Source organism: Dermacentor andersoni, chromosome 1 (genome assembly GCF_023375885.2).
Source record: "Dermacentor andersoni chromosome 1, qqDerAnde1_hic_scaffold, whole genome shotgun sequence".
Classification (NCBI taxonomy): domain Eukaryota; kingdom Metazoa; phylum Arthropoda; class Arachnida; order Ixodida; family Ixodidae; genus Dermacentor; species Dermacentor andersoni.
This window is the reverse complement of record NC_092814.1, coordinates 86,831,151-86,857,703: the sequence shown is the minus strand read 5'-3', so window position 1 is coordinate 86,857,703 and position 26,553 is coordinate 86,831,151. Positions and strand designations below refer to the sequence as shown.

The 26,553-nt window shown below is 45.3% G+C and overlaps 1 protein-coding gene and 1 long non-coding RNA gene across 2 annotated transcripts in view; one reads left to right on the top strand and one right to left on the bottom strand.

Moving 5' to 3' along the window:
• Window positions 1-26,553, top strand: part of LOC140215891 (uncharacterized) — a 266,281-nt gene that overhangs the window by 31,228 nt on the left and 208,500 nt on the right. The gene's annotated exons all lie outside the window — the stretch shown is intronic.
• LOC126546030 (lysosomal protective protein-like) lies at window positions 4,550-25,868 on the bottom strand. Its single transcript, XM_050194091.2, has 10 exons — window positions 25,476-25,868; window positions 20,258-20,420; window positions 18,227-18,472; window positions 15,723-15,814; window positions 12,545-12,644; window positions 11,644-11,814; window positions 10,434-10,555; window positions 8,822-8,981; window positions 6,926-7,018; window positions 4,550-4,715 (listed from the first exon to the last, which is right to left on the bottom strand). Exons 1-10 carry the CDS (start codon window positions 25,637-25,639, stop codon window positions 4,629-4,631), a joined length of 1,398 nt encoding a protein of 465 aa, XP_050050048.1. The 5' UTR covers window positions 25,640-25,868; the 3' UTR covers window positions 4,550-4,628.

Sequence of the window (26,553 nt, the reverse complement as noted above, 5' to 3'; positions counted from 1 at the left end):
AGTTGGAGAAGTATGGGAGAGGCCTTAATTTTGCCCTGCAGAGGGCGTAGCCAGGCGGATGATACATATATATATATCATGAGAAGTCGATGTCATGAGGTGACAAATCGGGCCCCTCTGTTAACTCCCTTTCTTCTCGTTCATGTATATAAGATAAGTATTCAATTAAGTGAAATCGCACCAAAAGCATGTGCTTCCAACCTCTCCACATTATCCCGTAGCATGATGTGATGTCAATGTTTATAACGTCAATAAAAATTAAGGAGTTGGTCATTCATGGTGAGGAGTTCTTTACAAACAACAGCGTCTCTCATAGCCCTCTTGTTGTTTTGTTACGTTAAACAGTATTAATAGGTCCACGTTGCCCTTAGCATCGTGGCGGCAACAGGTGCCATGGAGGGAAATGGGCGTGTACTTCCTTCTCGCCCAGACAGAGCTATTTTGTTGCCCTTCGCCTCCAATCTGCTCTTGCAATTACCCCTGCCTCACATTCAGCACGCTTTTGGCTGCTTTTAGTGCGCGACAGCGTGAGTACCCGCTCGCTGTGTCTTCCGCTCGTTCGCGCGGAGCTTCGACATCCTCGACGCAGGCCGAGCGCGCCACTGTGCCCCGCTTCCATCCGCGCCGTGACCAGCAGATCCTCGAATAATGCATTTTTCAACTGCAATCAGTGACCGAGAGCTTTCCGGGGAACGTGCCCCAGTCCGGAAAGAAGGGAGGAGGGCGCCAAGGCACCCGGTCGGGAAGGCCCCGGCGCGCCACTTACCGCGCTGGCACGCGCGCGCCAGACGCCGAGAAAGCGCGGCCGGCGCATGACGAAGCCTGGCTGTTTGTCTCGGGCAAACGAAGGCAGCGCGGACGACGCCGCTCTTCTCCCCCGCAGGGCGTCCCTCGATCGTCTAGGAGGCCTGGACCTCAATTCCGAACGAGCGAAAAACAGCCCCGTGGTCGTCTGGGCGCGATTTCGCAGAGCAAACAGGTGCCGCGAGATAGGGTTCAGGCGTTTACCCTGCGCGTCGTTGCTTTGCTCAGCGGCGCTAGAATGAGCCCCCAGCTGCGCCCACGCGCGCGCCAAGTGAAGCGGAGTCTCGCTGCGCTATATATGGGCGCCGTCGCGGAGGCTCCCGTTCCGTGCTTTTCGCAGGAAAGCTCCTCGGGAGAAGGCGCATTTCTAGCGGCGCCAGTGTTTGTATTTGAGGCTCGGGTCCGAGGGGAACCACCTGGCCGCGTTTCATCTAACCTGGGGATCTTATGGGATCCCGGGAACTTCGCTTGTCATCATGTGCCGCCTCTGCTTATGTAGAATGCCTGGTCGCTCGCATTGCTCACAAAATCTGGCCCCTCAGAATTGCAATGCCCATGGTAACTGCTCCCTGGTGGCACACGACGAAAATGGCGAAATCAGTCAACGAATGCACTCCTTTCATTTTCCCTTGGGAGAGTGGTAGGAGAGGGCAAATGTCATTTTGCCACCGTGACAATCCTTCCTTGGGTTTATTAAAGGGGTTTTTCCTTCAGTGTAATCTGTAAGCGGGATGCAATCATGCGTTCGTAAAGGCAATGTACCGAGTATCTGATGTAGCCATTGTAAACCTTTGTAACTTCTTAAAGCGAAGCTTTCTTTGCCTTTTCCTTCGACTTTGCCACTGCTGCTGCTGTGGCTGCTGCAGTCTGGCACACCACGTCGGGGGGAGGGGGCGCTGTTCAGAGTCTGTATCTACATGGGAGAAGCGTGGCAGAGAAGAAAAGAGACGCGAGGAACTCGTTTGGGCCGCACCGCATCGAATGTAAACAATGCCCTCTGGAGCTCCCGGGTCGTCGCCAGCTCTTGACACCTCTTGACAGCTGTAATTATCCATTCCCGTCCCCCGCAAGTGCTTACCTTTCTACCAATGTGCAAGTCCAGAGAGAAGCTAGATATAATGGAAGTGAGGAGGGGGCAGAGCAGGAAGAGAATGGGTAGAAACGACGCAGTCACAAAACGAGTGCATAAGAGCCTTGCCACTCTTCGCTCGCAGTTCCCATGTTGGACAAAGCGTTGAAGAAATTAAACAATTCGCCGTCAACATCACCGTTAGTTATCGTCAATCAAAGCAAACATCACAGAAAGCTTCGCTTACATAGATTCCCATAGTGCGTGGGACCTGCGTAATTTTATATTTGTAAGTCAAAATCATTGCAGCTGGTCACATACTAGGCATTTTTAGAATAGCGTTTGTCGCTTTACGTACGTTAAACCTAATCGCCTTTGCGGTACGTTACGGTGCGCGTCCTTTCGACTTTTAGTTTACAGTGCGGGAACGCAAACGTAGGGAACACGTTATAAAACAGGGCGCCGTCTGGTGCGTTGTGCCAAACGTATTCAAGCCAAGACAATCCATTAGCAACCATCCTGTTCTTGCTATGCGGACGCGTCTCTATGTCTACGGCTGCCGGAATCGCCGAACGATCTCAGAAATTGGACGCGCTATGCACTCATAATTAACGTTTCACGCGAGTTTAGAGAAAGCGAAAGCTCATTACAATAGTTGCTGGTGATCAACGAGAGTGAGAGCGCAGCCATCACGAGAATTCACGCTGAAGCGAGAGCCATGGGTGCCGCCATGTTCGGCAACGCTATTTCTTACCGTTTGTAAACATTCGAGTCTTAAACTCGCCAAATAACTTACGTTATCAAGCCGCACGTCAACTGTAGAAACCCAATAACGTTCAGAGGATGCGCAGTGATGACAACGCTATTTCTTTACGTACGTAGTGCATTTACGTTTAGTTGCAAACGCTAAACTAAAACTGTCTACTGAGATTAGATCCATGCTTCTAAAACATTTCCCTTACGAATTTAGCCCCTGTTTATTGCGTCATGGTTCGTTCTATAGAGTTTCGCCCTGTATTTCTCTAAGCGTGCTCCATCTTCGAGTCTTCTTTCTTCTTTATTCCCTTTGCACTTACAATACAAGTATTTCGATTCAGCACAATTTTTTTGTGTGTGCAGCGGCCACCTGCTGTCCATTAGCGCTGGGGTGGCTGCTGAAAAACTTTAGGCAGGGGCCATTTCTGAGCTCGGTGATTGCTCATATCATACCCCCTCCCCCAGGAGAAGCGAAAAGTTGGGCCTGTGAGTGCAGAGGCCAAGTGCACTAAAAGGAGAGCAAGAACGAGGAGAGTGAGAGCCGGAGGAAAAAAAAAGAACGAAAACGTGTGCGCAGACTAGAGGAACTGTGGATGTCTTCCTGGCGGCAGCTTCCCAAGAGCCACTTGGAGCAGGCAGCGACAACGGTGAGGTAATTGTCGCTGTCAGGATGTTTCCTCTACGAGTGTGTGTATGTGCGCGCGCGCGCGTCTGTTGGTGGCGTGTGTCTGGCGACGTCCAGGAAGAGCTTGTCAATCGCAAGCCTAACAGCGCGAGTCCAGCGAAAACAGTCACCGCTAATGGCCTTGGAGATGTCGCTGACGACGCGTGCGCAGCTCTTCTACTTGGGCGCAGCAAGACTCCTTTGCAGGACCCGGTTCGTTTGGCATGTCTGTTTCAGAGACGGCTCGATAGCCGAATACAGCCAGCGTTTAATCGTTTCCCCCGCGAGGCCCTCTGCCCCATTTCGCGTGTCGCGTCCGTTGCATCCTTCCCTCTGTCTCTTCCACGGTGCACATGCCCTCACCTTTTTGTTTTTGTTTCTCGACTTTATCAACTTTTGCGACAAGCGAAATAATTCCTGTTTGGAAGCACTTACGGGGCTCTAGCGAACGACGTTTACAGGTTGAGCTGGGCGCCTTTTAAACCTCTAAGTGAAGTTCCGGGAAAGCTGCCGGGGCTCTTCGAACATTGCGTTTGTTGGTACTTGGTTGATTTCGCAGACGAACAGGAAAGGAAAGCGAAAGTTTCTGAGAGAGTTAGCGATGTCAGACGAGCTAAGTGGCGAACCAGTTTGAGTTTGATAGTAATAATAAGAACCCGGCCCTTTGTCGCGCGCGTGCGCACACACACGCACACGCACACCCACACGCACACACACACACACACACACACACACACACACACAGAGATAGAGAGAAAAAAAAAGGTGATAGGGCAGAAGCGCGAACGTCGGCTGCAAAATTCCCCCCACCGATGGCGGTAAGCAGACTGAAGAACCCGAAGCAAGGTATAGGACAGCGCTAGTTGGTCATGAACGATGCTAACTTTACAGCGGGGAAATCAGTCAAGGACCAGAAGAAGGTAAACTAATTGTTCTCCTGGAGTCGCATATATTCTATTTCATTATGCTTTCATGTTTCCGTGACTCTTGTGTCCGTATTCGCGATCGCAGTGCTTGGCATTCAAAGGAGGCCTTATTTGCATCTGCCCAGGGACATTTGTTTTGCAGTTGAACCATCGAAATGATGTCAGTGTATTTTTTCTCATCGTTGCTTCTATTATGATTATTATTTTGAGCAGAAGCACCTTGTCTGAGGAGAAGTAGCTGGTGTCACCTTCAGGCACCAACATCGCCTTAACCTTAATTAATAAAACAAGAAAAATGATGCGAAGACCTTTCTTGAATAACCTGGAACCGATGCCTCCCGGCTGCCCAGCGATCTTTTCGTTCTAAGTCACTATCCTATCGTTCCGGCTTCCCATAAGTATTTATTTCTCACTCAAGTGGGTCATCTGAAAGAAAGGCGGAAATCATGTGCAGAGATTCTTTAGTCTTGTCTTTTGGAACCAAGTGACCAGCGCCCTAGAATGAGAAACAAGGAGTCTATCAGTCACATTAAAAAAAATACGCCAGATTTAACGCACTTGTCAGAATCTGTCAAGCAAAGCGTTACTGAATCGTTTCAATTAAATTCTATGCAAGTAGACACATTGTGCATGTAATTTATTTTCAACCGAAGTATGTGTTTAGAAGTGCTGCTTAAGTTCAAACACAAGTTCCGGTGGCTTCGTGGTACGCGACGTGGATGCAGCGAAGACTTGCAGTCTACTTGAGAGCGGGGACAGAAGTATGGCGAGCGTACGTATCCCGTTCACACCACTAATAAGAACTCAAAGGGAAACTCGGGCTCTATAATCTCTCCATGGGCATCTGGTACAGCGCTTGATCCAGCGTGGAAAAGTGCTTAGTACATAGATGTATATGAACTTCGCACCTGTGGTTGGAACAGCTTTATGGTTTCTTATTTTTAAACTAATCTGTCATCGCAACACCATCGTACGGCATTGATTAGCCTCCATTATCAGCTTATGTTCGACATCACAAGAAAGATTACAAAGAATAGCAGGGTTTAAAAGTATATGTAAGATGAACACACATGGCGTGTTTTACCGCTCAAATGTCTGAACTGATATGCATGCTGAAAAGTGTTGAGCGTTTCTTGTGTACTAGAAGGAACGTGCTGAAATCAATTAGCTGTGTACGTAAAACACTCAACTGTGTGCTCTAAATAAACGTTGTGCGTGGTTTCAGTTCATTCCGCAGATCAATTGACTCCAAATCAAAAGGTTATGTGTTTCACTCCCGCACAGCGGAACGAAGTGCCCTTTCTCATGACCGGGAATTGGGGACATCGGCAACCTGCTTCCCTTTCCAGCCGGGAGTGCCACCTCCACAAACAATGACGACTCGGACTGGAGTCGTCATTTAACAAACCTTTATTCTTCAGAAGGATTGCAAAGCGCGCGAGTTGGAACCTACCCATTCTTGAGCAGCGCTCATAAAAAAAAAAAATAAAAAAAAAAAAAAAACGAAACACGAGAAAGAATAAAGGGCAAGCGCTAGTCTAACAAATGAAAGTTTATATTTGGAAGAAAAAGTTTATATAGACTGTGATTATGAAAGTCATGTAAGTGACGAGTGAAAAATAATCACGTATTCACAAGCAATCAATGAATGCGACCCCTTCGTGTGATAGGGAAACTGTCGGCTGACCTATACGCATGTTCCTGTTTTGACTATGCCTCAGTAATTTGACGAGGGCGCTGATCGTGGTGTTTCATGATGACTGAAGTATCCTCAAAAGAAGGCGCGCAGCCGCAATGACGATAATCACTGGCAAGATGCGACGACACCTTGAAGAAATTGGCATGTTCGCGTAGCCTGATATTTACGCAGCGGCGAGTCTGTCTGACGCAGACACTACAACACGCACACAATGCAATCAGAAATGTGTCAGGCGGGGGTTGTCGTCCCCAAATAGGCCTATTTACTATCTATCTATTTTAGAAGAACTCATTTTTTTTTTTGCAGAGTCTTTAGGAACATTGCGAATTATTCGTTGCTAGTTCAGACTCACTCTCTAAGCAACGTAAGAAGTCATAGGTGAGTATAAAGGTCCAGTAGGTTATCTGCATGAAGCTTGAACAAATTTTAGAAGTGAAACGTCCTCGGTGTTATTGACACACCTGAATCGCCACCAAATATGCGCACTGCAATATACTGCGTACAAATCATGGGCAGGGGGCGTCAACAATATTCAATTTTACGGCTTCGCAAATGGTTGATATGTAACGACGCTAGAATACGTTAACCTTAACTAGTAAAATGAATAAAAGTAGCTTTTACATCACGGTGCTTATGCTATCAAATAAAGGCAGTTGAACTTACGTAGTAACAGGGTACTTCTTTTCTGTATTTCTTTTTCAATTGAGTAATCAACAGCCAAATTCTTGCTTTTGAAAAGGCATGTCCGTGTGGTTAAATGTCGCCAACATGAAAAACGCATGCATTGTGCAATTTCCGAAAGTTTTTCGCGTGTGTTTTTAACGAACGCGTAATACCACAATTTAATTGATTGAAAGGCTTTTTTTTTGCGCGATATTGTGCGAATGTTGGTTACAAATTTGTCGCCGGCTTCTGCACAACGTTAAGTTGTTGTAAATACTAAATTTCTATGCTGAGGATTTAGTGATTTGTTAACTGTACATTATCGAGTTAAAGCAAAGAGTTACCTTCACAGTGACGAAAGTGACATTCTTGTTGAAGGTCTGGACGAACCCAGCGATTACTCGACCAGCATGCCACATCTTGTAGTCTGAAGTAGGCTGTGGTAAAAGTAACACAGTTTTCATCCGCTGCTCAGAAGACACCTTTCTTAAGCTTTGTACGCTCCGCAAAATCTTTAAAGAAAATCAGTCCCTTCAACGAGAGCTTCCTTCAGAACCACCTTACATGTATGTCCACCTACCATATCGCCTATGCAAAGTCTGCGTTTCAGTTTAGCGCATGCATATGTGTCTTTATTTCTGTTTAGGTAAGACTGGCTCACAATAGAACCATCTTTTCCCCGCTATAGTCAGCATTGATGATGAGTTATCTTTTAGAACAAGCGTCGCCGAAATTTAGAATTCTGCGCTCTAGTATTGTTAATTTGTTTATTCGTGCTTCTATTTCTACTTTCTGGCGCTCTATTGTACCCATCCTTTTTAAAATACCCTTTGGGCCCTGACGTTACTGTCATTAACTAACTAAAATAAAGATACAAGATTTATTTATTTATTTGCAGTATCTTCAGGGTAACATTATACTTAAATAAATGCACTAAGAGCACGCGCATCACGTTGAATGCGAAGAACTTCTAAAATCTTTCGCGCATTCGCATAGATCAGTTGGCTGCAGTAATTTTCACCATGATTGGCAGTTAAGTGAAATGCCCGGACATGACTCGTGGCAAGTTTCTTTTCATTCAGTGTTGAGTAGGGTTGTGAGCTGTCGACACACCTCAGTCGATAGTGATATCCCGTGGTCATATGTTGTAAGCGCCACATTTACTGTGAACAGCAGTTACGAGCTAGGAAACTGGCCGATCGTGTTCGTTCGTTTATCAGGCTTTTAGTCAGACGAGTGAAAGCAAAAATATATGCGGACAATTGCGCCTGGGAGTGTACCAAAGATCTTCTGGTCGCTAGCCCAGCATTATAGCTATACTACGCGACGGCGTCAAACAGATATACTTGTGTTGCGAGCTAGCAAACGAGCCCCGGAATCTCGTGAATCATGGCAAAGTGTTGATCGGGACGTGGGTTCCTTCAACGTTGGTGCACGCGAACTGCGGTGCCCCTTTCCTTCGTTTCAATGGCCTTCGTATTGGACTACACGAGCAGTTTACGCGACTCACATGTTCGGGAAGCAAAGGCGCAAGCTCTGCTGCTGCGCACAAGCTGCATGCCTCTTCAGCTTGCGGAGGACCTTCTTAGCGTCGTGCCAAAAGTTCTCACGGGTCATTCAGATGCAACCGGAGTTCTACCAAGTTCTTACGGCATTACCAAGAGGTGGGGGTGGGTGTAAGACATTCTTTTGAATAACGTATGGGAGGCTATACGTACCGAGGATTTGGGAGCTCATAACTGACGATCGCAGACGTTGAGTTAGGAACGAAAGAGTGTCTACAGTGTGTTTTACTTGCGAGTTAGGTGCCGATTGAGTGGATCCCGTATACCGCAGCGGAGCAGCAAAGTAAGAATGGCCCTGCGCGAAGCAGTCAGGACATTTAAGCAAACACATAACACTATCGCTTTGTGTTTTCATTTGTCAATAACGCAGTCAGTCAGCGTGCCCAACAGGCCACGTCGTTCACTTAGCGATGGATTCACAAGGAAGGCAAAATGAATTTACAATGGGGTATATCACGCATCCAAACGTCGCTCTATCGACTATCTTTATAAGTATACGTTTGTACCGTGTGTGAAAGATATTGTGTTGTGCCCGTGTGCAGATTGTGTGGCCATTTTTGCTAAGGTGATGCAGCCAATATGTACGCAGAAGAATCGACATTTGGGAAAGTTGTACAGGTGGTGAACGAAACGATAATCATAGACGTCTTTTTTTCCTCTTTCGTGCGAACTCACCTGGACGCCCAAGCTGCGAACAAACCACTCGCCGCCAAGAGATGTACAGACCAAATCGATGTCGCCGTTGTAGATGAGGGTCTTCATGTTGCCAGAGTTGATCAGTTCTTGAATCACTTCCCGCATGGTCCAGTGCTGATTGGTGTAATTGAATTCCTTCCTGTAACGCGGGGCGGATAGCGTAAAGGTATTCTTCAGAGGAAGTTGTGCACAGGAGAACCATCATTCCATTGAGAAAAAAAAAAAGGCCTTCTTCGTCAAATTTTAGCCAATTACTCAAGGCTCAATCTTTTCTGTGGCAATATGCTCTTTGACTTTACTAAGAGATCGCTGAACTCGCTTCGCCAGCATATTTTTTAGACTTGATGAGTCCAAATTAAGCTTCTGTGAGACCACATGCATTGGCTTTCAGGTAACGATTACCTTAATTCAAGAGAGCTTCAACTGCCATGTGACAGCGACATTAGAGATCGGCGTCTATGTGATATGAGCGCGAATGCCCAGAACGCCATTTCCAGCCTTTAAAACAACCAGAATAACTCAAGACTCTACACAATTGAATACGTCATTATTGCATTGCCTTCTTAAGGCATGGTCCCATTTCGAAATCTGAACTCAAATACGAGCAGCACGAAACAGGACTGCAGTTAAGCAGCGTAAGAAGTGCTGCCTATAGCATTCGAACATACTTTCACAAATGGAAACATTACAAGCAACGCTAACTTATGTACTTACGTAAATTAGGTACATGTAACTCATTTACTTATGTACTTACGTAACTTATGTAGCTATTTCGCGAAAATGAAGGAGATCTGGAAGGCGTTTACACAGTTGAGGTTTCACAAAGTACGCTAATCGGTCGAACTGAGGTCATACAACCATATAAAACCGACAGACAATGAAGCCAAGGAAAGTATATAGGAAATGTAGAATTATGAGTGAGCGTCAAATTTAAGATAAGTTTCTTATTTTTATTAAATTTCCACAAGTCAGAGCCGAAACCAGAACCTTCTGATGCTCTACCAATATAGCTACAGCGGCGGTTGTCCCTACGTTCATTTTCCTTGGTATTTGCGTACATGCCCTAAACTTTGCCCTGGAAGCCAACACCACTCACGATATATGACGGCGGACGCATGACATCTGTTTAACTTGAAGCATCTCACAGTATACGCGAACTGAGGAGCAGGAAATTGGCCGAAAATCATTCGTATGCTACCTCAATGCATAAAGGTCACCAGAGTCAATGTCCTTGCTGGGCAATGAGTGATGGGTATCAGAGTAACACCGAGGGGCTAGATGTTGGTCCTCCAGGTGCAGCGTGGTGGCGCCACTGAACGCGTCATGTATCGCAGACATCCCGCGCGGAGTGCAGTACGTACAATGCGGAGCGCCTCAAGCTTCGCTCTGCTACCAACGATGACACCGCACGTCTCAACATCCGAGTAACAGGGACCACTACGAGTCGTGAGCATTCACGAAAGATCGCAAAGGGCAATCTTTGTAACGCAGTGGCTTAACGTTCTCAAAACCCATTGTGTGACGCGGTTTGCATGTCTGCATCCTTCCATACTAAGGCATTACGCAGAATTGTTCCGAAAATTGGACGTACGCGCATGGAACCCATTCCAACGGCGATTGATTGACGTGTAGAGCTTCGATTACATCCCGTCGGTTATAATAGAGTTGCATGTCCTCATTGCTGGCGCAGTTTTCATCGTTGACTTCAAGGTTCTGAAAAAGCGCAATCAGAAATGAAAAGTATTAGTATGCATCCGGAGGCGTCAGTTTGATCGCACGCTTCCGTGTAGTCTTTGTCTTCCTAATTAAGTCAATGTACCGTGCGCAGAACACCAATTTCAAAGCACGTTGGAGACCAGTGCAACTGTCACGCCGGTGCGAAAACTAATAAACGGTAGCACAACACAGTATAGCCATCCCGCGGCTGACAAAATATTTGCTGTCCAGTTGAGATATATATCCAGATAAAGAGGTGACCAAAGTCAGGATAGCTCCTATGCGACGAGGGCGAGACAGCTACATTGTTTTTTCGCAGGTCCAAGACGGAAGTTAAATGTAATAAAAAGCGGAAAAACTTAGTTCTGTGTAAGCATGCACAGGAGCAAAGAGCGAAGTACCTCTTGTGTCTGTTACTAAATTGTGAATCCGTGTTGCAGTAGTGCTATAGGTGGACTAATACCGAAGCATGTGGGTGAACCACCGCTTAGACATGACAGCTTTTTAATCGTACCATTCGTGAAACTGGCGTGGGCCCCATCTATTAATGGTTTTAGACTGAAGAACTGGCATGTGAAATTCCCAACCATGAGATACCTGTGCATATTCGCTCCGACTTCTCGGCACGCAAACTAATGCAGGCTTTGTCAAAAATGTTCCAGAACCGAGCTCATAAAAATTATTTATTCAACCACGTATACAAGCTAATGTTTCTAGGTCTTCTTGAAGTAGTCCCTTCGGCTACGTACACACCTGCCACCGTTTCTGGATGTCACGGAAGCATGTAGAGAAAGCTTCATCCGCTATTCTCTTCAGCACACCAGTGACAGCAGTTTGAATTGCTAGCATGCCATCATGACGCTTCTCTTTCAGCGGCAAACCAGTATCTCTCCCATATTGTCACATAATTTTGAGCTACTAATGCAGCAAACTAACTTCGCCAGTTTCCGCAAGTTTGCGCTGTTTGCGCCTTCATTTACACTCGATAGACGCTGTCGGCCTCTATTGTAAAATGCCCTAGTTTTATTCCGGTCTGCCCTCTACATATTTAAAACTTCTAGTGTCGAGAATCAGGCATACTTTACCGTGGTTTGTTGAGCGATCGTCTTGCCCAGTATATGGTTCGTCGTATACTGACGCGTGACCTCTGGGAGGCGTGTCCAAAATTTCGAGTCTACTTCTGAGAGGTCGCATGGATCGTAGATGTTTTGAAAATTCAAGCCACTTTTGAAAACAATGTTGAAGGCTTTCAAAACCTGCAGACGGCATAAGTATAGGCTCAGTTAGGAATATCTTGTTTTGGGTTAGTTGGTTCATTGTTCTAATCAATAAGTAAATGGCACGAAGGAAACAGGCGACAGACTTAAAATGTCAGGCCGCAGACAAAACAAGCACAAAAGCAGTCCTTTCACGACATCTGGCTACACAGTCACTATGCGAAACGCAAGCTAATAATAAGTTGCCAGAAGCAATTAAGTATTTCTCAATTTATTTGAAGCTAGCGGAAGACACCTACATGTTTACTGCTCGTGACAATGCCTCAACTACTCTGACGCGACTACTCTTACCACCCATCGCAAATACTCCTGCCATTTTACCCACAAAGTATGCGTTGGTACACGAGGCTACGTTGGGCAGCATTCTTGCATGAGACTTCTGCAAATATATTAACAAGACTTCTTTAGATAGCCCGCGTATGCGAAATCGCTTGGGAAGTACAGTGGGGTTAACTACTGTGTAAACCACCAATTTATTCTCTGTTCAATGCAACTAGCATACCACTGGCGGAGAAAAGTGAGCTGGGCAGTGACGTCGTAAATAAATGCAACCAAATTAGTGAAAATTCGGCGGTAAGCGTTACCACCTCCTAATTTTGACGAAGTGTACCATAAAACACTACAAGCTTTTGGAAATAATGTACTTCTGCTGACGTTGAATTTTGACTTTTCTACAGCGACCTGCAAGAAGAAAGGAGTGGCTAAATACCGGAACAGTGCAGGCAGGCTTCGTGGGATCCATTGAGATGTCGCACGTTTCTTCGGTGATGCTGTTGTTACAGCAGTTCGAAGTAATGTCGTCCCAGAGGCTGCAAAAAAAAAAAAAAAGTTTCCCTTTGTGTAATAGGAGCACATCGATTATTTTCTCAGTGCTGTAGTTACAAAGGCCTGGATCAGAGAAATGTCATAATTAGTAAACAGTGATGCAGTGATGTACGACGTGAGCTTCTAGCAGCGAATACTTTCTAACGTGCAGACCACGACAATTTGAAACAAAAGTCAGACGTAGACTGTCGTAGAAATTGAACATTTCTAGCGGATTGCTATGTTTACGGTTTACTTCTTGAAGATGTCGTCCTTTTGGCTAACACAGCCTACTCACTATAAAGCTGAGTAGTACTAACGTTTTACAACGTTCATTTACTCTTATAATGAAAAGCACGTTATCACTCTTTTTTGACATAAAAGGTTCAGGCTGCTTGGGTTTCAAATTAATAGAAAATCTCAACACTGCAGTTCCTTGTCCTGCGGGGCTTTTATTCTATAGTTGCTCAGTAAGCCGCACTGCGATATACGTAAAGAGGTTTCTTCAGAAGTCGGGTTATGACAGCTGCACGAAACATTCCGCGTAGCCAGTGGGATGCGTAAGGTGCAGCAGCTAAAAAGAAGGCTGACAAGGTGTGAGCATGGAGAAAAGCATGCCTCTTTCGCCGTTACCTCGCGACGAATGAAGAATGCCTGGGCTGGAGAACACCACCCCCATCACCGCACTGCCACAAGCGTAAGACGCGTTGTGGTATAAGGGGTAGGGGACTTGCGTTTTGTATAAACGTGATGCACTGTGTTCTATTTTGTTATGAATAATAAAGTGACTGATTGAACAATAATAATGAACTGATTGTTTTCCGATTCCAAGCCTCGTGGTCCCCGTATATGCGATGGCTATTTACGGTGTCATAGAATGATACCATCCTTCTCAGCCTCAACACACACTTCACGTAGTGACAGTGAGAGTGGCGAGCAATAAACGGCGACTTGAGAGCGCCTCTGTGTAACGCGAGAGGTAGGCAGTCAGCACATTTTCCTCTGGTGTGCCGGTGTTGAGGCCATCGCAATATGTTCCCTCAGGTTGTAACAAAAAAAAAAAGGCATGGTAGCATTTTTCTTTTTGTTAAAGAAATATGCTTATCTGCCTACGTGTCCTCATCTTGCAAAATGGCGGTAATGCAGAATGTCTTGTTCCTTCTGAATATGCAACCTGTCTTAGAATGTATAATTAGAACGTAGCTCCTACGTGCGTAACTTCTACGCAGTCTGGTTAAACAAATATCTAAGTGACGCTATTACGTGCAATTAGTTGAGTTCATCGGTCAGCGTTTCTTTTAAAGGGAAGCTTTCTTTGCGGAGCGTGACGTGTTCTGATGACGCAATAATTTGACTCTGAAGAGAACGAGGGGATGTGGTACGGGAGAGGCTGTGAGAGGGCCGAGGATGAGAAGATGCGGTGGCGACTGATTAATTGCTTAAGTGATGACGTCATCCTATAACCGCGACGACTGCACAGATGTACTCTGTCGTGCCTCAGTGGCGTGTGTTATACCGGTCCTGTGAGTTGGCGAGCTGCTAACAGTATACAGGTAGCTCCAAATGGAGCAGCCTGTCGATCAGTGGAGAGACATAGCACGTAAAGCTGCGTTAGCCAAAAGAAGAGAATATCGACAGCTACGATATTCATGACAGTCGAACAACGAGAAACTTCGCTTACTTCGACAATAATTTTTCGATGCTTTGTCCGTGTGTTTCTAGTTATTTTTAAAAATATAAGTTGCCTCGCGGAGAAATGTGAAAATAAAATAAATTAAAATCACAGAGGCACGCTTTGCGCAGATACAGTAGGCGTGACTTTTGAAATGTGTTGCCCATAAGCCATCGTTCGACCATAGTCATCAAATCGGTCAATTCGGAACCTAAAAGCTTAGAATGCCTTTCGCGGACCCCAAAATAGATGCGCATCCACTACAGGCTCCGGAAGAGAACACTTTGGAGACTAGACATAGTCTTCGAACTATACCCCAGTTCATGCTTGACAAATAAAAAAAAAACCCGACAAATAAACAGGGTCAGATAAATATAAACGGGCGCCCGATAGTTCATCTGTGTACCTACCTTTCGTCCTGGACTTTTTTAGTACTCTTTTGTCAAGTATTTGCATTTACTAACTAGCCAAAGTTTCCCTGCTACTGCAGTATATCCCAGGTTCAAGTGACGGTATGTGTAAAGGCCGCTTTAGCCCAGAGAAACTTCATTCTTCTGTGAAAGGAGTGAGGAAAATCAGCAGACATGAGCGGGAGAATAAAACATGCGTGTCTCGTCAAAGGATATATTTTCGGGCAATGAAGACGGAGCGGAAGTCAGAAGGAATGGGAACAGGGAACTCCAGGTAGGAGAAAAAGCTAGCATTTCGATCCGTCAGGTCACTGTAGGGGCCCTGACTCCGTGCTTGTATCCAGTGAACTCTTGTATCCAGTAAACTCTTGCATCCAGTGAACTCTTGCATCCAGTGAACTCTTGCATCCAGTGAACTCTTGCATCCACTGACGACTCTCTAGGTGTATGAATTTGTCAACAGGTGCGCAGTGTATTGCTCTCTTGTTCAATGGGCTTAACTGTGCTGAGTAAGTCACCATATGAATTGTAGAGCGCATGAGAGAGAGAGAGAGAGAGAGAGAGAGAGAGAGAGAGAGAGAGAGAGAGAGAACGAGACGTTCTTCCAGCACCGGAACTCAATCTCAACTAATGTTTTCTTTTTTTATTTACTTATTTCTTCGGTCCCAGCTCGTGGCCTCGTTTGACCTGGTCATCTTTCCTATTGTGATCGCGTCGCTGTCGCTGGCGCTACAGAGTATGTCGGCCTCGTTGACGTTGGGTAACTACACGGCAGCTTCAATCGGATCGCGCATAGCCCGCAGCGCAAGGAACAATTGATCTGGAAAATCTGTTGAATAGTCCTGGGTAACTAGATTCGAGGATGTCTACGGCACAAGAAATCTACTTGTCTTTCCCGCGTGTCCGAATCTATAAGCCCGAATCTATAAGCGTTCGAATCTCCAACAGTGCCATGTGTGTACCATTGTTCGTGAAGAAAGCAGATTAGTATCAAAACTTACTCGAGTCCCAAAAGGCTGTGGTAATTAGCATAAAATACGGTGGCCTTGAAGTGCAGTTTGAAATCCACAGCTCCGTTTCCAATGGCATAACCCTTGGCAAGAAAAAAGAAAGAAAGAAGACAGAAAATCACAAGGCAGCACATATTATTAGTGCGCAAGATGAGGAATAATTTATTGCGTCGCATCTAATTTTGCAGATTGCGAATTTGTGAATACAAGAAATCATGCACGGCACTATATTCTTCCTTTTAGTTAATCAAATGCTACTTGCACAAGTGACGGTGGAACGCATCTTGAAGACGTTCCTAAAGTGTATAATTTCCTCCTCTCCCTTCCACCTTCTTCCTTCTATTTCAAGCTCTAGCTCAGTAATACAATATACTTACGCTCTGAAAATGGCAAATTAATTAGGGCACAAATTCGTTAAATCTTCAGAACTTGTTAACGCGACAGATCTACAGTTTAGATGTTTTATTTAAGTGGATTACTGACGCGCTCTTTAGGCACTATCCTGTGAGCGCCATAGATTTTCAACATCGCTCCAGTTGCAGTTATAACAGGAAAGAATCAGCCACCAAACGGCTATCACCGCGACAATATACCATATATAGATTTTAGCATGCTTACATATAAGCATAGTTCTCATTTCTGAAGCTGTTGAGCATGCAGCAAAAGCAGCGTGACGTCTGAGGAACGCTTTGGAAAATCTATAAAGCAAGCGAAATTTGACTGCTGTCACGCATACGGCAAATGAAAATGCGCGCTCTGTTTGTGTACTACGAGAGGAAACGCAGTTAGACGTCGCCCTTGTCAAAAATCTGGTGCCTCACTTAATTATAGAGAACCGCAGCCACTAAGGCGTGAAAGCTTACAATGCTGCTATGTACTGCTGCACATCTGAAAGATGCCCTAAATACGTGTACATGGAGCTTCGTGTCCATTCACCCAAAGTTATTGCTGGCGATTCTATCACCATCTCAGCTTCCCGAGAGAGTCGCATAACAAAGTTAAATAAGCAAATATTCTGGGAAAATGGCGCGACTTACACTATACAGCTTATCCCAGCTAACGCGGGCTAAGCTATTTAAAACAAGGGGTTACGAGAGGCGAAGACGGGACAAACAGGGTTTTTTTGCCGACGCCATGTGCAAACTGGATAGTTGTTTTCTGTGATCATTTTGTGAGTGATTAATAAAAACTAATCACATAAATAATAAATATCCGTGTAGGTATACATACGCTCGAATATCAAATTGTGCGTCCCACTCGAAAACACCATATTCAACAGTTTCCAGCTTGCTACGCTTTTTTCCCGTTGCATTTGTCGCGGTTTAATGTCGTGCCGGCAAAACGGGAACAAAAAATGCGCGCCTCGCGTGCCCGATGACTGCGCCTTCTAAAGAAATATTTCGAAGAACCAACTACTCCGTGGTTGACTTTTGCGACCGCGAGACGCTCTGTGATAAAGCAGTGCGCACCGGCTCACGGCGGCGATAACGAGTGAAGCGAAGAAAAACAAAAACGGCTTTTTTACTGAGTGCTGATGTTACACCGCCACCTCGTCACTTAGTGCGTCCGTCAAAACAGCCACCGAGTAACGTTAGTTTCTAAAAACACCATCTTGAAAACCGCTGGCAGGCAGTGTGGAGGAGAGGCAGCCAGGAGCGTTTCTTATTGCTGACGCCAAGCGCGAAGAACATGGATGACACCGAGTGCAGCTTTAAAGATTGAAGCGAGTTTGGTAATTCTAGAACATTTTCCATGGTTAGCCCCAGTCGCTCTTCTGTCATACAATGCATTAAAAACAAAACGGCACACTTCAGCGATTTCCCATGCCATTAACTAATTTACTGCTACAGCAGCAGGTTTTCAGAGTCGACACCTTCATTTTCTCAAGAACTTGTTTGTACTGCACACAACATCGTGTTCGATGGCTACATTATTATCTGCTGTGACTTCTGAAGTTCATGTACAGACGCCATCACTCATAGTTTGCTTGGTGTACAAAAAAAAAACCATGTTTTTTGTTAAGCGCGTGTTGCGCGGTATAGTAAAACCCACTTTATTCAGTCATTATGACTACGTTAATTATTCGAATAATTAGAATTTTACAAATCAATTTTAATTTCCTTGACTCTGTATTTGGCAAGTTTAATTCATGCCCCTAGCTTTCTTTGGTTGCCCATGAGAAATATTGAATTGTACTCTTTAAGTGTTACGCTACAAGTTTACGTTACAAACATCCATTCTTAACAACCAATTATGCTTATGCTAATTATCCATCATTATTAAAATAGTGCAATAAAATTTGCCGTTTTTTTTTACTTTTTCGATATGAAATTTTTTCTTCGGACCTCTTCCAGCTTGCCCATTACAATGACACTTAGAAGCTGTTCCATATACGTTACTGATCTGCGCAACACAACGAAAAAGTTACTCTTTAAGCATGTATGCCGTTTATGGTTTGAGCATTTAGATACCGACTACGGAAATTACTTGCTTACCTTGAGATTCACTCCTTGTGGGTTTCTCAGAATTCGCTGCATGAGAAGAGAGACGAAAATGCCTCCATAGCTGTCGCCTATCGCGTAGAAATCATTCTTCTTAAACTGAGGGTATTTTTCGAAAAAATCCAGCAGCGCCACGTAGTTATCTTCGGTTGCCTTGGTATCGTCACTAGCGTAGTCTCCGGTGGGATCGTAGGAGAAACCCACGCCGGCCGGTGATTCCAAGAATATGATATTTGCGACCTGGAACAAAACATGGTAATACCGAGTGTCGTCACTTCTAGTGTGGAGCGCTCAGCTTGCAAATGAACTAACCAAGTGCGCGTTGTTCGTTTCGTGTGCGCTTGTGCGTGATACGGGAATCGAGCTTGCTTAACGGTCTAGTACTCGCGCGGAATCGTGCTTTCAGTTTGAGCAAGGCTTTGCATGAATGTCAAAACTTTCTCGAGCGCATCTGCGCTCCCTTTCCTGCGAAACACTGCGTTTCCGGCCCCTCAGCTCAAGCCCCCATAACACGCGCACACTGAATGCCACGTACTCCGCATACTCCACGGTGCAAGATGATTTTAAAGGAGCTCTGCCACGCACCTATTCGGCATTTCGTGAATTTTAGTTCATGGTACTGTGTCCTTTCTATAGCATCACGATGGGTGCTACCCCGTCATTAAATATGAAACCCGCCATTGGCGGGTTTGTCCGGACGCTTGAGTGGAACGCGCTCACTGCAGACTGAACGACGAGAAAAAGAATAAGTAAAGGGGAAGCACGGCATCTCATGCCTTGCCAAGTAATGCGAGCACCGCATGAGCTGCACTGCGCCTGAACGAGAGCGGTGGCAACTGGGAAAGTAGAGAGTTTGCGGGAGAAACTCACGAAGGTTGGGGGAGGCGGTGGGAGGGTTTTGCAGAGCCCCTTTAAAATATTAATGAAAGCATTGGACCAAGTTCTCTCAAAATTTCCTTTAGAACCCGCCATCCATTCAGAACTAAGGAATATAAAGCAATTTGATGCGTAGTGTGACCATTTAATAGTTCGTTATTTTTTCTTCACTGCTTCGACAGCATGCACAGCCTTGTTGCACCGCTGCTTTCTCACATGCACAGTACAGTCATGCCGCGTAGCCGCATCGTAGGCCTTGTAAAGCTACATAAGCAGTTTTTCACCGGGATATATTGCACTCCGTGATACACTCAAATAGTCGTCACGTTTTTTAAATATATATGTAATCGAACTAATGCCTACGAGGAGGAGGAGGATGACGACAACTACGACAACAAGAACAAAGTGCAGATACATCGTAAAATGCCCTGCTTTGGCATCTACTACCTGACCACTTACGGCTGGATAATGTCAAACAACAGCGTAAACCTCAGGGTGGCCTGTGAGATCAATTATGCTGTTTTATGGAGTTGAAAGACGTGTGCTGCGAGGCGCTTGTGGCGATCTGTTCGAGTGAAGCTGCCTTCTCCACATTAATGAAGATCAATCCGAAAATGTGAAGTCCAGAACACCTTCAACCATGCTTCAGACCCAGACTGTCACAAATAGAACCTGACCTAGGCGTCCTCCCTTCTTGGCGCTTTAGGAACACGCTTCTTCTTTATCCTTTATCGTGGACCATAACTATTGATTTAAGCATTTAAATTCGATTTTGGCAGTCGAGAACGCCACCTGTATTAGATGATGTGGTCCTATATTGGACGTTTCTTTCTCGGTGCGCGTTTTTGACAAAAGAGAGATAGAGAGAGAGAGATAAAATAAAAGATAAAAAGGCAGAGTGGTTAACCAGAGAAGCTGTTCGGTTGGCTCCTCTGCACCGTGCATAAAAGTTGCCCTTATGGGTACCCTGGATTTCAGCAGGACAAGAGCTCCGTGATGGCCAAACATTTGAGAAACACTGCTCAACTAAACGCTGCTGACAATGTCTGCGCATTGGTGACGCTGGTTCGAAAATATATAAGTGATCACATGGTAAATGGTTACTGGGCACGACGTAATGCAATCATTGGTCAAGCGAAATCTACTCACCTTATTCCAGCTGTATGGGTTCATGGTCACGTTTACGCCAAGTGGTCCTATGCGGAATGGGCCCGACTCTGTGGCCACAGCCGAGAGCGCACTGCAACCGGGCCCCCCAGTCAGCCACAGCAGCAATGGGTCGCCCGCAGGTGACTGTTGACTCTCCATAAACCTTCGCAACGCAAAATACAAAAGTCAGAGTCTTTGAACGTGTACAGTTCAGGTTTTCCATGATCACCGTAGCCCGCAGTTATTTGTAGCTTTGTGCTACGTTCGGAAGGATGCCACCTTTCCCCTTCATGAGCCTTTTTCACGGCACTCAATTGCTTGTGGCATTTTTCAAGTAAACGAGAAGGATAGCAAGAAACCTTCGCAGTGTTTTACGTTGTTATGAAGATAGCTCCGCTGAACGGCGTAATAAGTCGTATCAGTCTGCACTAAGTAATACAAATTAAGCAATACCAAGCAATAAGAACTGATCAGCTGCGGTTGAACGATAGATGCCTCAGGCTGGAACCCACATTTCTGCATGGGGACTTCATCAGCGCAGTAATGTTAAGAATGGCCAGCTGCAGTGCAGGATTGCCACCCACTTACGACTATGAAGGCAACATCCCGGCGCTATTAAGAATGGCCAGCTGCCGTGCTGGATTGCCACCCACTTACGACTATGAAGGCAACCTCCCGGCGCTGTTAAGAATGGCCAGCTGCAGTGCAAGATTGCCACCCGCTTACGACTATAAGGGCAACATACCGGGAGCTTCGCCGCCAACTTCTAGCCACAGCGTGACTAAATCGACTTTGTGACAGAATGAGTTCGGCGGGCCAACTATTGTTCCCAAACTCCCCAACGCGCTACCCGGAACGGCTCCGAGTGCTACGGGGCCCCTCTGACGTCGGCTCCGGACCTTCGAACGTGTGTGCCTTTGTGTGTGTGGGCTCGAACGTGAGTGCCTTTGTGTGTGTGGGCCGTCCTGTTGAGAGGCGGCTAGTTTACAATGAGTAAACGAACGTTCGGGTCGCCTTCTATCGCGGGAGGACCGACTGTTTAAAAACTGCTGTGGTGCGGATGCTCGACACATTTCTCTTGAGCAGTCATGTTGGACTGACACTTCTCTTGAGCAGTCATGTTAGACTGATGTACTTTCTCAAACAGTCATGTTAGACTGATATAAATATTGTAAATAAACCCATATTCCTTGTTCTCGATGAGAAGCAGTCCTTCCCTTCATCAACGTCCTCAGCGTGGATAAGTTGGACGACGGCATGGGCCAGCTACCTTCTAATTCATGTCGGACTCCAATCTTGACAACGGATCACGAGCGACGGGATTGAGCTCCCAATCCTGACAGTAATCACTTGTTGGCCCACTGTTGATCAGCTCGTCACAATCTTCCTTGAACCCTTTGTCGTACAAGTCATACGAAGTAACACTTAGGTAATACTAAGTAAAACTAGCAATAATAAGTAATACTAAATTGTTTTGTGATAGTAAATAATAAAAAGTAATGAATGTATTAAAAATTTGCTAAGTAATGCGACTTCAAAGATGTTTTAGAGATTCCGTGCTTTGGTAATGTCCTGACATTCGCTATTTGCGTGCTGAGTCTTTTTTGAGAACTCAAGAGGAAGTTTTTAATTTTTGTCGAACGTATATGATCTACACTGGCCGCATGATTTTGATAGGCTGTAGATAACCTTCTCGGACTTTCGTTTTATACTTGCGCGACGTCTCGCTCATTTCGTGCAAGTTCCTTAGCAAGCTTAATAACTCGGCAGTTGTCACTTCCTACAGCGGCCAGTAATTTAGCCCGAACCTACGTAATCTTGTCCCTTATGTTTTACTGCACACTTGTCGGGACGAAGACTTGAGCTAGGTGAAAGAGAGATCAGGAGGGCTCCGGGGAGAGCGAAGAAGACGGGTGGTTGAAAGGCTTTCGTTCCTTGAATCACCTTTTTCTTTTTCTTTATTCACATAAACTAAGATACTGAAAAATAAGCACGAAAAGAGACTTTGAAAGAAGTGGTCGGCTAGCGGCGCACGTAGGTCACGCGTCGCAGGTCGTTGCACATTCTACACTGTTAGTGTATATGAAGAATTTCGCTTGCGTCATGTTTTCACTCGAAAAAAAAAAGCCATTCAAAATTCAGGCCGCATTTCCCTCTAACGACCCTACAGATGTCCTGACGACATACACCGCGCCACAGTAGCAAAATTTTACCTTTTTTGAGTACTTCTCTCCGTGCTTTTATTTTTTATCACTTCCGCTCGCCTAGAGTGACGTAACGTACATACCACATCTGCGCCACGCAGTTCACTTACGGTGCTGCTTGCAACGGTTTCGTCTTTCTACCTGTCGAACGTGTCTGTGTATTTAATCCGTCACATTGCTGTTGTACGCGGGTGCTGGGGAGCGTCGGCGCAACTGGCGCCATCACCTCACGCCGAGAACTTTTTTTGCAGTGGCCAGCTGCTGAGGAACCCCACAAGAGCCCCTTGCTGACGTAGCTCTTTCTTTGCTTCTGCCTGCCCCTAGTGATCGCAGGCGCGCTCCATCGGGCCCGGCACTGCATGCGTGATGCCCGTGGCACTGGGCGAGCAATGCGCAGTCATGCGACTCCTGTTGCCTTTACCATTTTTATTGCCAATGTCAACGTACCCTGCTCTCCCTGTCAAGAAAACCTGGCACGTATGGCTTTCCTCTTCAGCAACAAAATTATGTTGGTCCTGGCACGAGGAAATACTTATAAAGGATAGCTATTTGTACAAGTATTATAAAGGATTGCTGAATGTTGCAGACCCAAGTTCGAAAGGTCACGTTCCAGGAAACCTTAGTTGTCAAAGTTAGGTTCACGTTAGCACTATAGGATCTTATCATATGCGGACTAATGAAGGGGCATCGGAAAAAACATTGTGTGAGACAAATATATGAACATGACTAATCTAATAGGTAAATTTTGTCGCTATACTTTTCCATCGAGTAACAGATTTGAACTGTTATGGCGAAATCAGAGGACAGAACAGCACAGTGCAAATTATCTCAATACTAACCCACGTACAATATCTTTTTTCGGCGACCGGTTTTAACCATCTAAGCACTGTTACAAACTCATCACGCGGCTGAAAATGCACCTATATGTGTCTGAAATTTAGAGAATGTTGAGCGCTATAACGTAAAGCTAGTCCGAACTTTTTTATCCGAATTCTGCAATCATCCCTCCACGATTGGTCAAAAAATTTTCCAACCTCCACCCACTGCACCTGTCTGCCACACGAAGTAACACGAGACCGTGTCTCGTGTCACGAGACCGAACGAAAGAAAAATAATTTATGATTCGACGCCTGTTTTGCCATTAGTGAAAGAGGAGTTGTTTGACCAATTGCTATTCATCAAACTTTTTCGGGCTGCGCCCACTTTGCCTGTCTGTCACACGGCGTCACAAAACCGCGAAAACTCCCCGCATCAAAGACGTGTACGCGTTAGAGACGCATTAATATGCCGAATAAAACTGCAAATTTTTTCTGAATAGCCGGAGACTGGCCCGTTCCGAAAGGAATGGAAGATGGCTGCCCGCCGACTGCTGTGGCACTAACTACTCGGGGCTGCCGGGGTACATGGATTTATTTGCGTATGATAAATGATTTTGCTTGGTAGTATAACGTTATCGAGATCTTTCGGCGTGTATACACATTGCTCTTCCAATTCTACTTTGATGAGGATCCCTTTTAGCTACATTTTTAACCTTCCGTTGCACGCAGCCGTAATTTTCGGCCAGCCATCGCAAGCTAAGCAAGGGATATCGGACCAATCGCAGATGTCGGCACCACCCTCTTCATCCGGTTATCTACTTTCACTGTGATGGCTCGGCCCCATCGAAACTCTCTCCACTTGAGCGTGCTCCTCGGCTCTTCTCAGATAAGAAAAACTGTTCATGGTAGGCAATGCTATTCTCTTTGAAAGCAAAAGAAAGTGACATCCTATTAACGAGAAGCGTTTGATTGAGCTTTTCAAACAACGCTGTGGGTTACCACCCGATGATTGCGTCACTGGTTACGTAACCTTGACGTGAGGAGATTGGAATAAAAACAGATTGGAATAGTTTTACGCTGTAGGGCCCGTTGCCGATTCTATAGCGAGAGTCTTATCTAATCTAATGGCACATCCGACTAAAATGGTGGCGTAAAATCTGTAATATACGCGTGCACCAGCGATTACGTTGGAAAGTACGATGATTCGCGTACAAACTGGCGCACATTCGTATATCAAATTTCTACGACCGACGACTGCTCGCCGCTATCGCTGTTCTTGTCTTGCTGGGTCCAATTTCGCCCAATAAAGACTTTCTCGTTTAAGATTGTTACGAAATTGTTTTGGTCTTTAATTATGTATTATTCTTTTTACCTTTTTAACTGCGTACCAATACTAAGGCAACTGACTGTTCATGGGCGCAACAAATAAATTTTTTTCAATTTTTAATGGGCATTTTTACATATCTTCTTTACCCGCACTGCAACGTGGCTATACTCAATAGCAAGTTAAAAAAGAAAGGTTAATTGGGTCGCAAGGTCGCATTGTCCTGCTTTGAACGATGTAGGGTATGTAGGAACGATTCTACGACTACCAGAAACTTTGACATGTCTCTCAGGGCATAATAAATAATAAATAAAACGTAACGTCTTCTTGGCCAAAACTTATTTATCGATCACAGCGGCACCTTTATTGGGTTAAATTTGATCTAGGTCTACATATTTCCTTCCTCTTGCTTTGCTTTCTTTAATAATCTGGGTCACTGGCGATGCGATACCCATATCCTTCTTCGTCCACAACACCTAACGTAATATTTGGCATCGAGCAACGTGAGCATGCCGGAGAGCACCCTCATGAAAAAAAAAAAAGTGCGAGTACTGTCCTCCTCTCTGAGTAATCCAACTTAAAGACTGGAATTATGCCATCTGCCACAGGCTAGTTTTAAAAATTCTGTATAGCTTAAAAAAAAACCTTCTGGAGAGCATATTTTTTTCTTTGACCTATTTCACATTGCAGAATCAGCCACCTTCAACATAAAATGCGTTTGATTCAGTAGAGACTGTGGAATGGTCGTTCCTATTTACAGCTGCATCCTCTGCTCAGACACTCGTTCAGCCTTAATAAAGCATCGGTAAAGCGTGCCAAGAACAGTGAACAGAAGAGTCTGCTGTCCCACCATGAAAATAAATGTGCCGTACCAGTAGTGGAGCTGTCGACCATCGGCAGCGTTGAGGAATCCGGAATAGTGTTTGAAGTTCACCGGTTCGCTGAGTCCCGGCACATTGGTCACTTCCCAGTCAGACGGGTCAACGGCCAGCGTAAGGAGTGGCAGTACCCAGACACCAAGTGCAGCGAAGCGCATTATTTCCCCAAACAAGTGTAGTGTCTGAATGAAATCGAGCACTGAAACTGAACAAATCTCCACAACGGTAATACAGTGCACAGCCGTCTAGTGCGGAGTTTAATGGTGTTCTATGTATAAGCCTGCGAATGTTTTGCTGATGATCTCGGTGTCCTCATGATAGTTTGGAGCATAAACTCGAAGAAGCTCACTTAGGTTAGTCTTTCTTGTACGATTACAGCGGAACAAAAGCACGTGTACTCGCTTAGGCTCATTAGACTCTGAGCTTAGACTTTAAGAGGAAGAGGCTCTGAGCGAGTCTCTCAGTCCGTAGTTGTTTTGGTGTGTTAGAGCCCGTAATTTTTTAACACACGAAAACAAGAAAGAGGTTGGAGGAGTAATGCGGCTGCTATTAATCACTGCTAACACATCTATACACTTGCGGCTGTGTATAACGTATTTTATCCGACAGCCTGGGCTTTGCTTGTGCATGCAAATGAGCATCTATCCTGTTTGTAAAGTGACTAATGGCTGACTAAGTAAATATACTTAGGTAAGTAACGTTTTACTCTCGCCTGCTCGTTTATTTTTAAAATTTTTTGTAAGTAAATTAGTGTTTTTCCTCAAGTAAGTTAGAGCGGAACAAGTATAGAGCATAACTTCGCGGGAAGCAGAAGCCTGCATATCCTCTTTTATTATTGCGTTTTCCTGAGACAACGCGAGAAAACCACGGGAATATTGTTGAGCGTGCCACATGGTCGTTTCATCTTCAATCTGTGGCCTCGCACAATGAAAAATCGACGTGAAAGTAAGCTTACCGTAGCGAAGAAGGCACGACAACCTAAGGCGTTTCGTCTCTTTAAGTCTGGTGCTTGCTGCCAACGGTGCTTCCATCCTAGTGGCGTATCCTTGCTTGCTGACGCTGCAGCCTCAGC

Bases quoted from the DNA above. Each gene is read 5' to 3' on its own strand.
- LOC126546030 (XM_050194091.2), bottom strand. From the start codon at position 25,639: ATGCGCTTCGCTGCACTTGGTGTCTGGGTACTGCCACTCCTTACGCTG. The intron at 20,421-25,475 runs GTACGGCACATT...TGCGTTGCGAAG, and splicing joins GGTCGACAGCTCCACTACTG to GTTTATGGAGAGTCAACAGT. The intron at 12,645-15,722 runs GTAAGTTTTGAT...TTTTTTTTGCAG, and splicing joins CACAGCCTTTTGGGACTCGA to CCTCTGGGACGACATTACTT.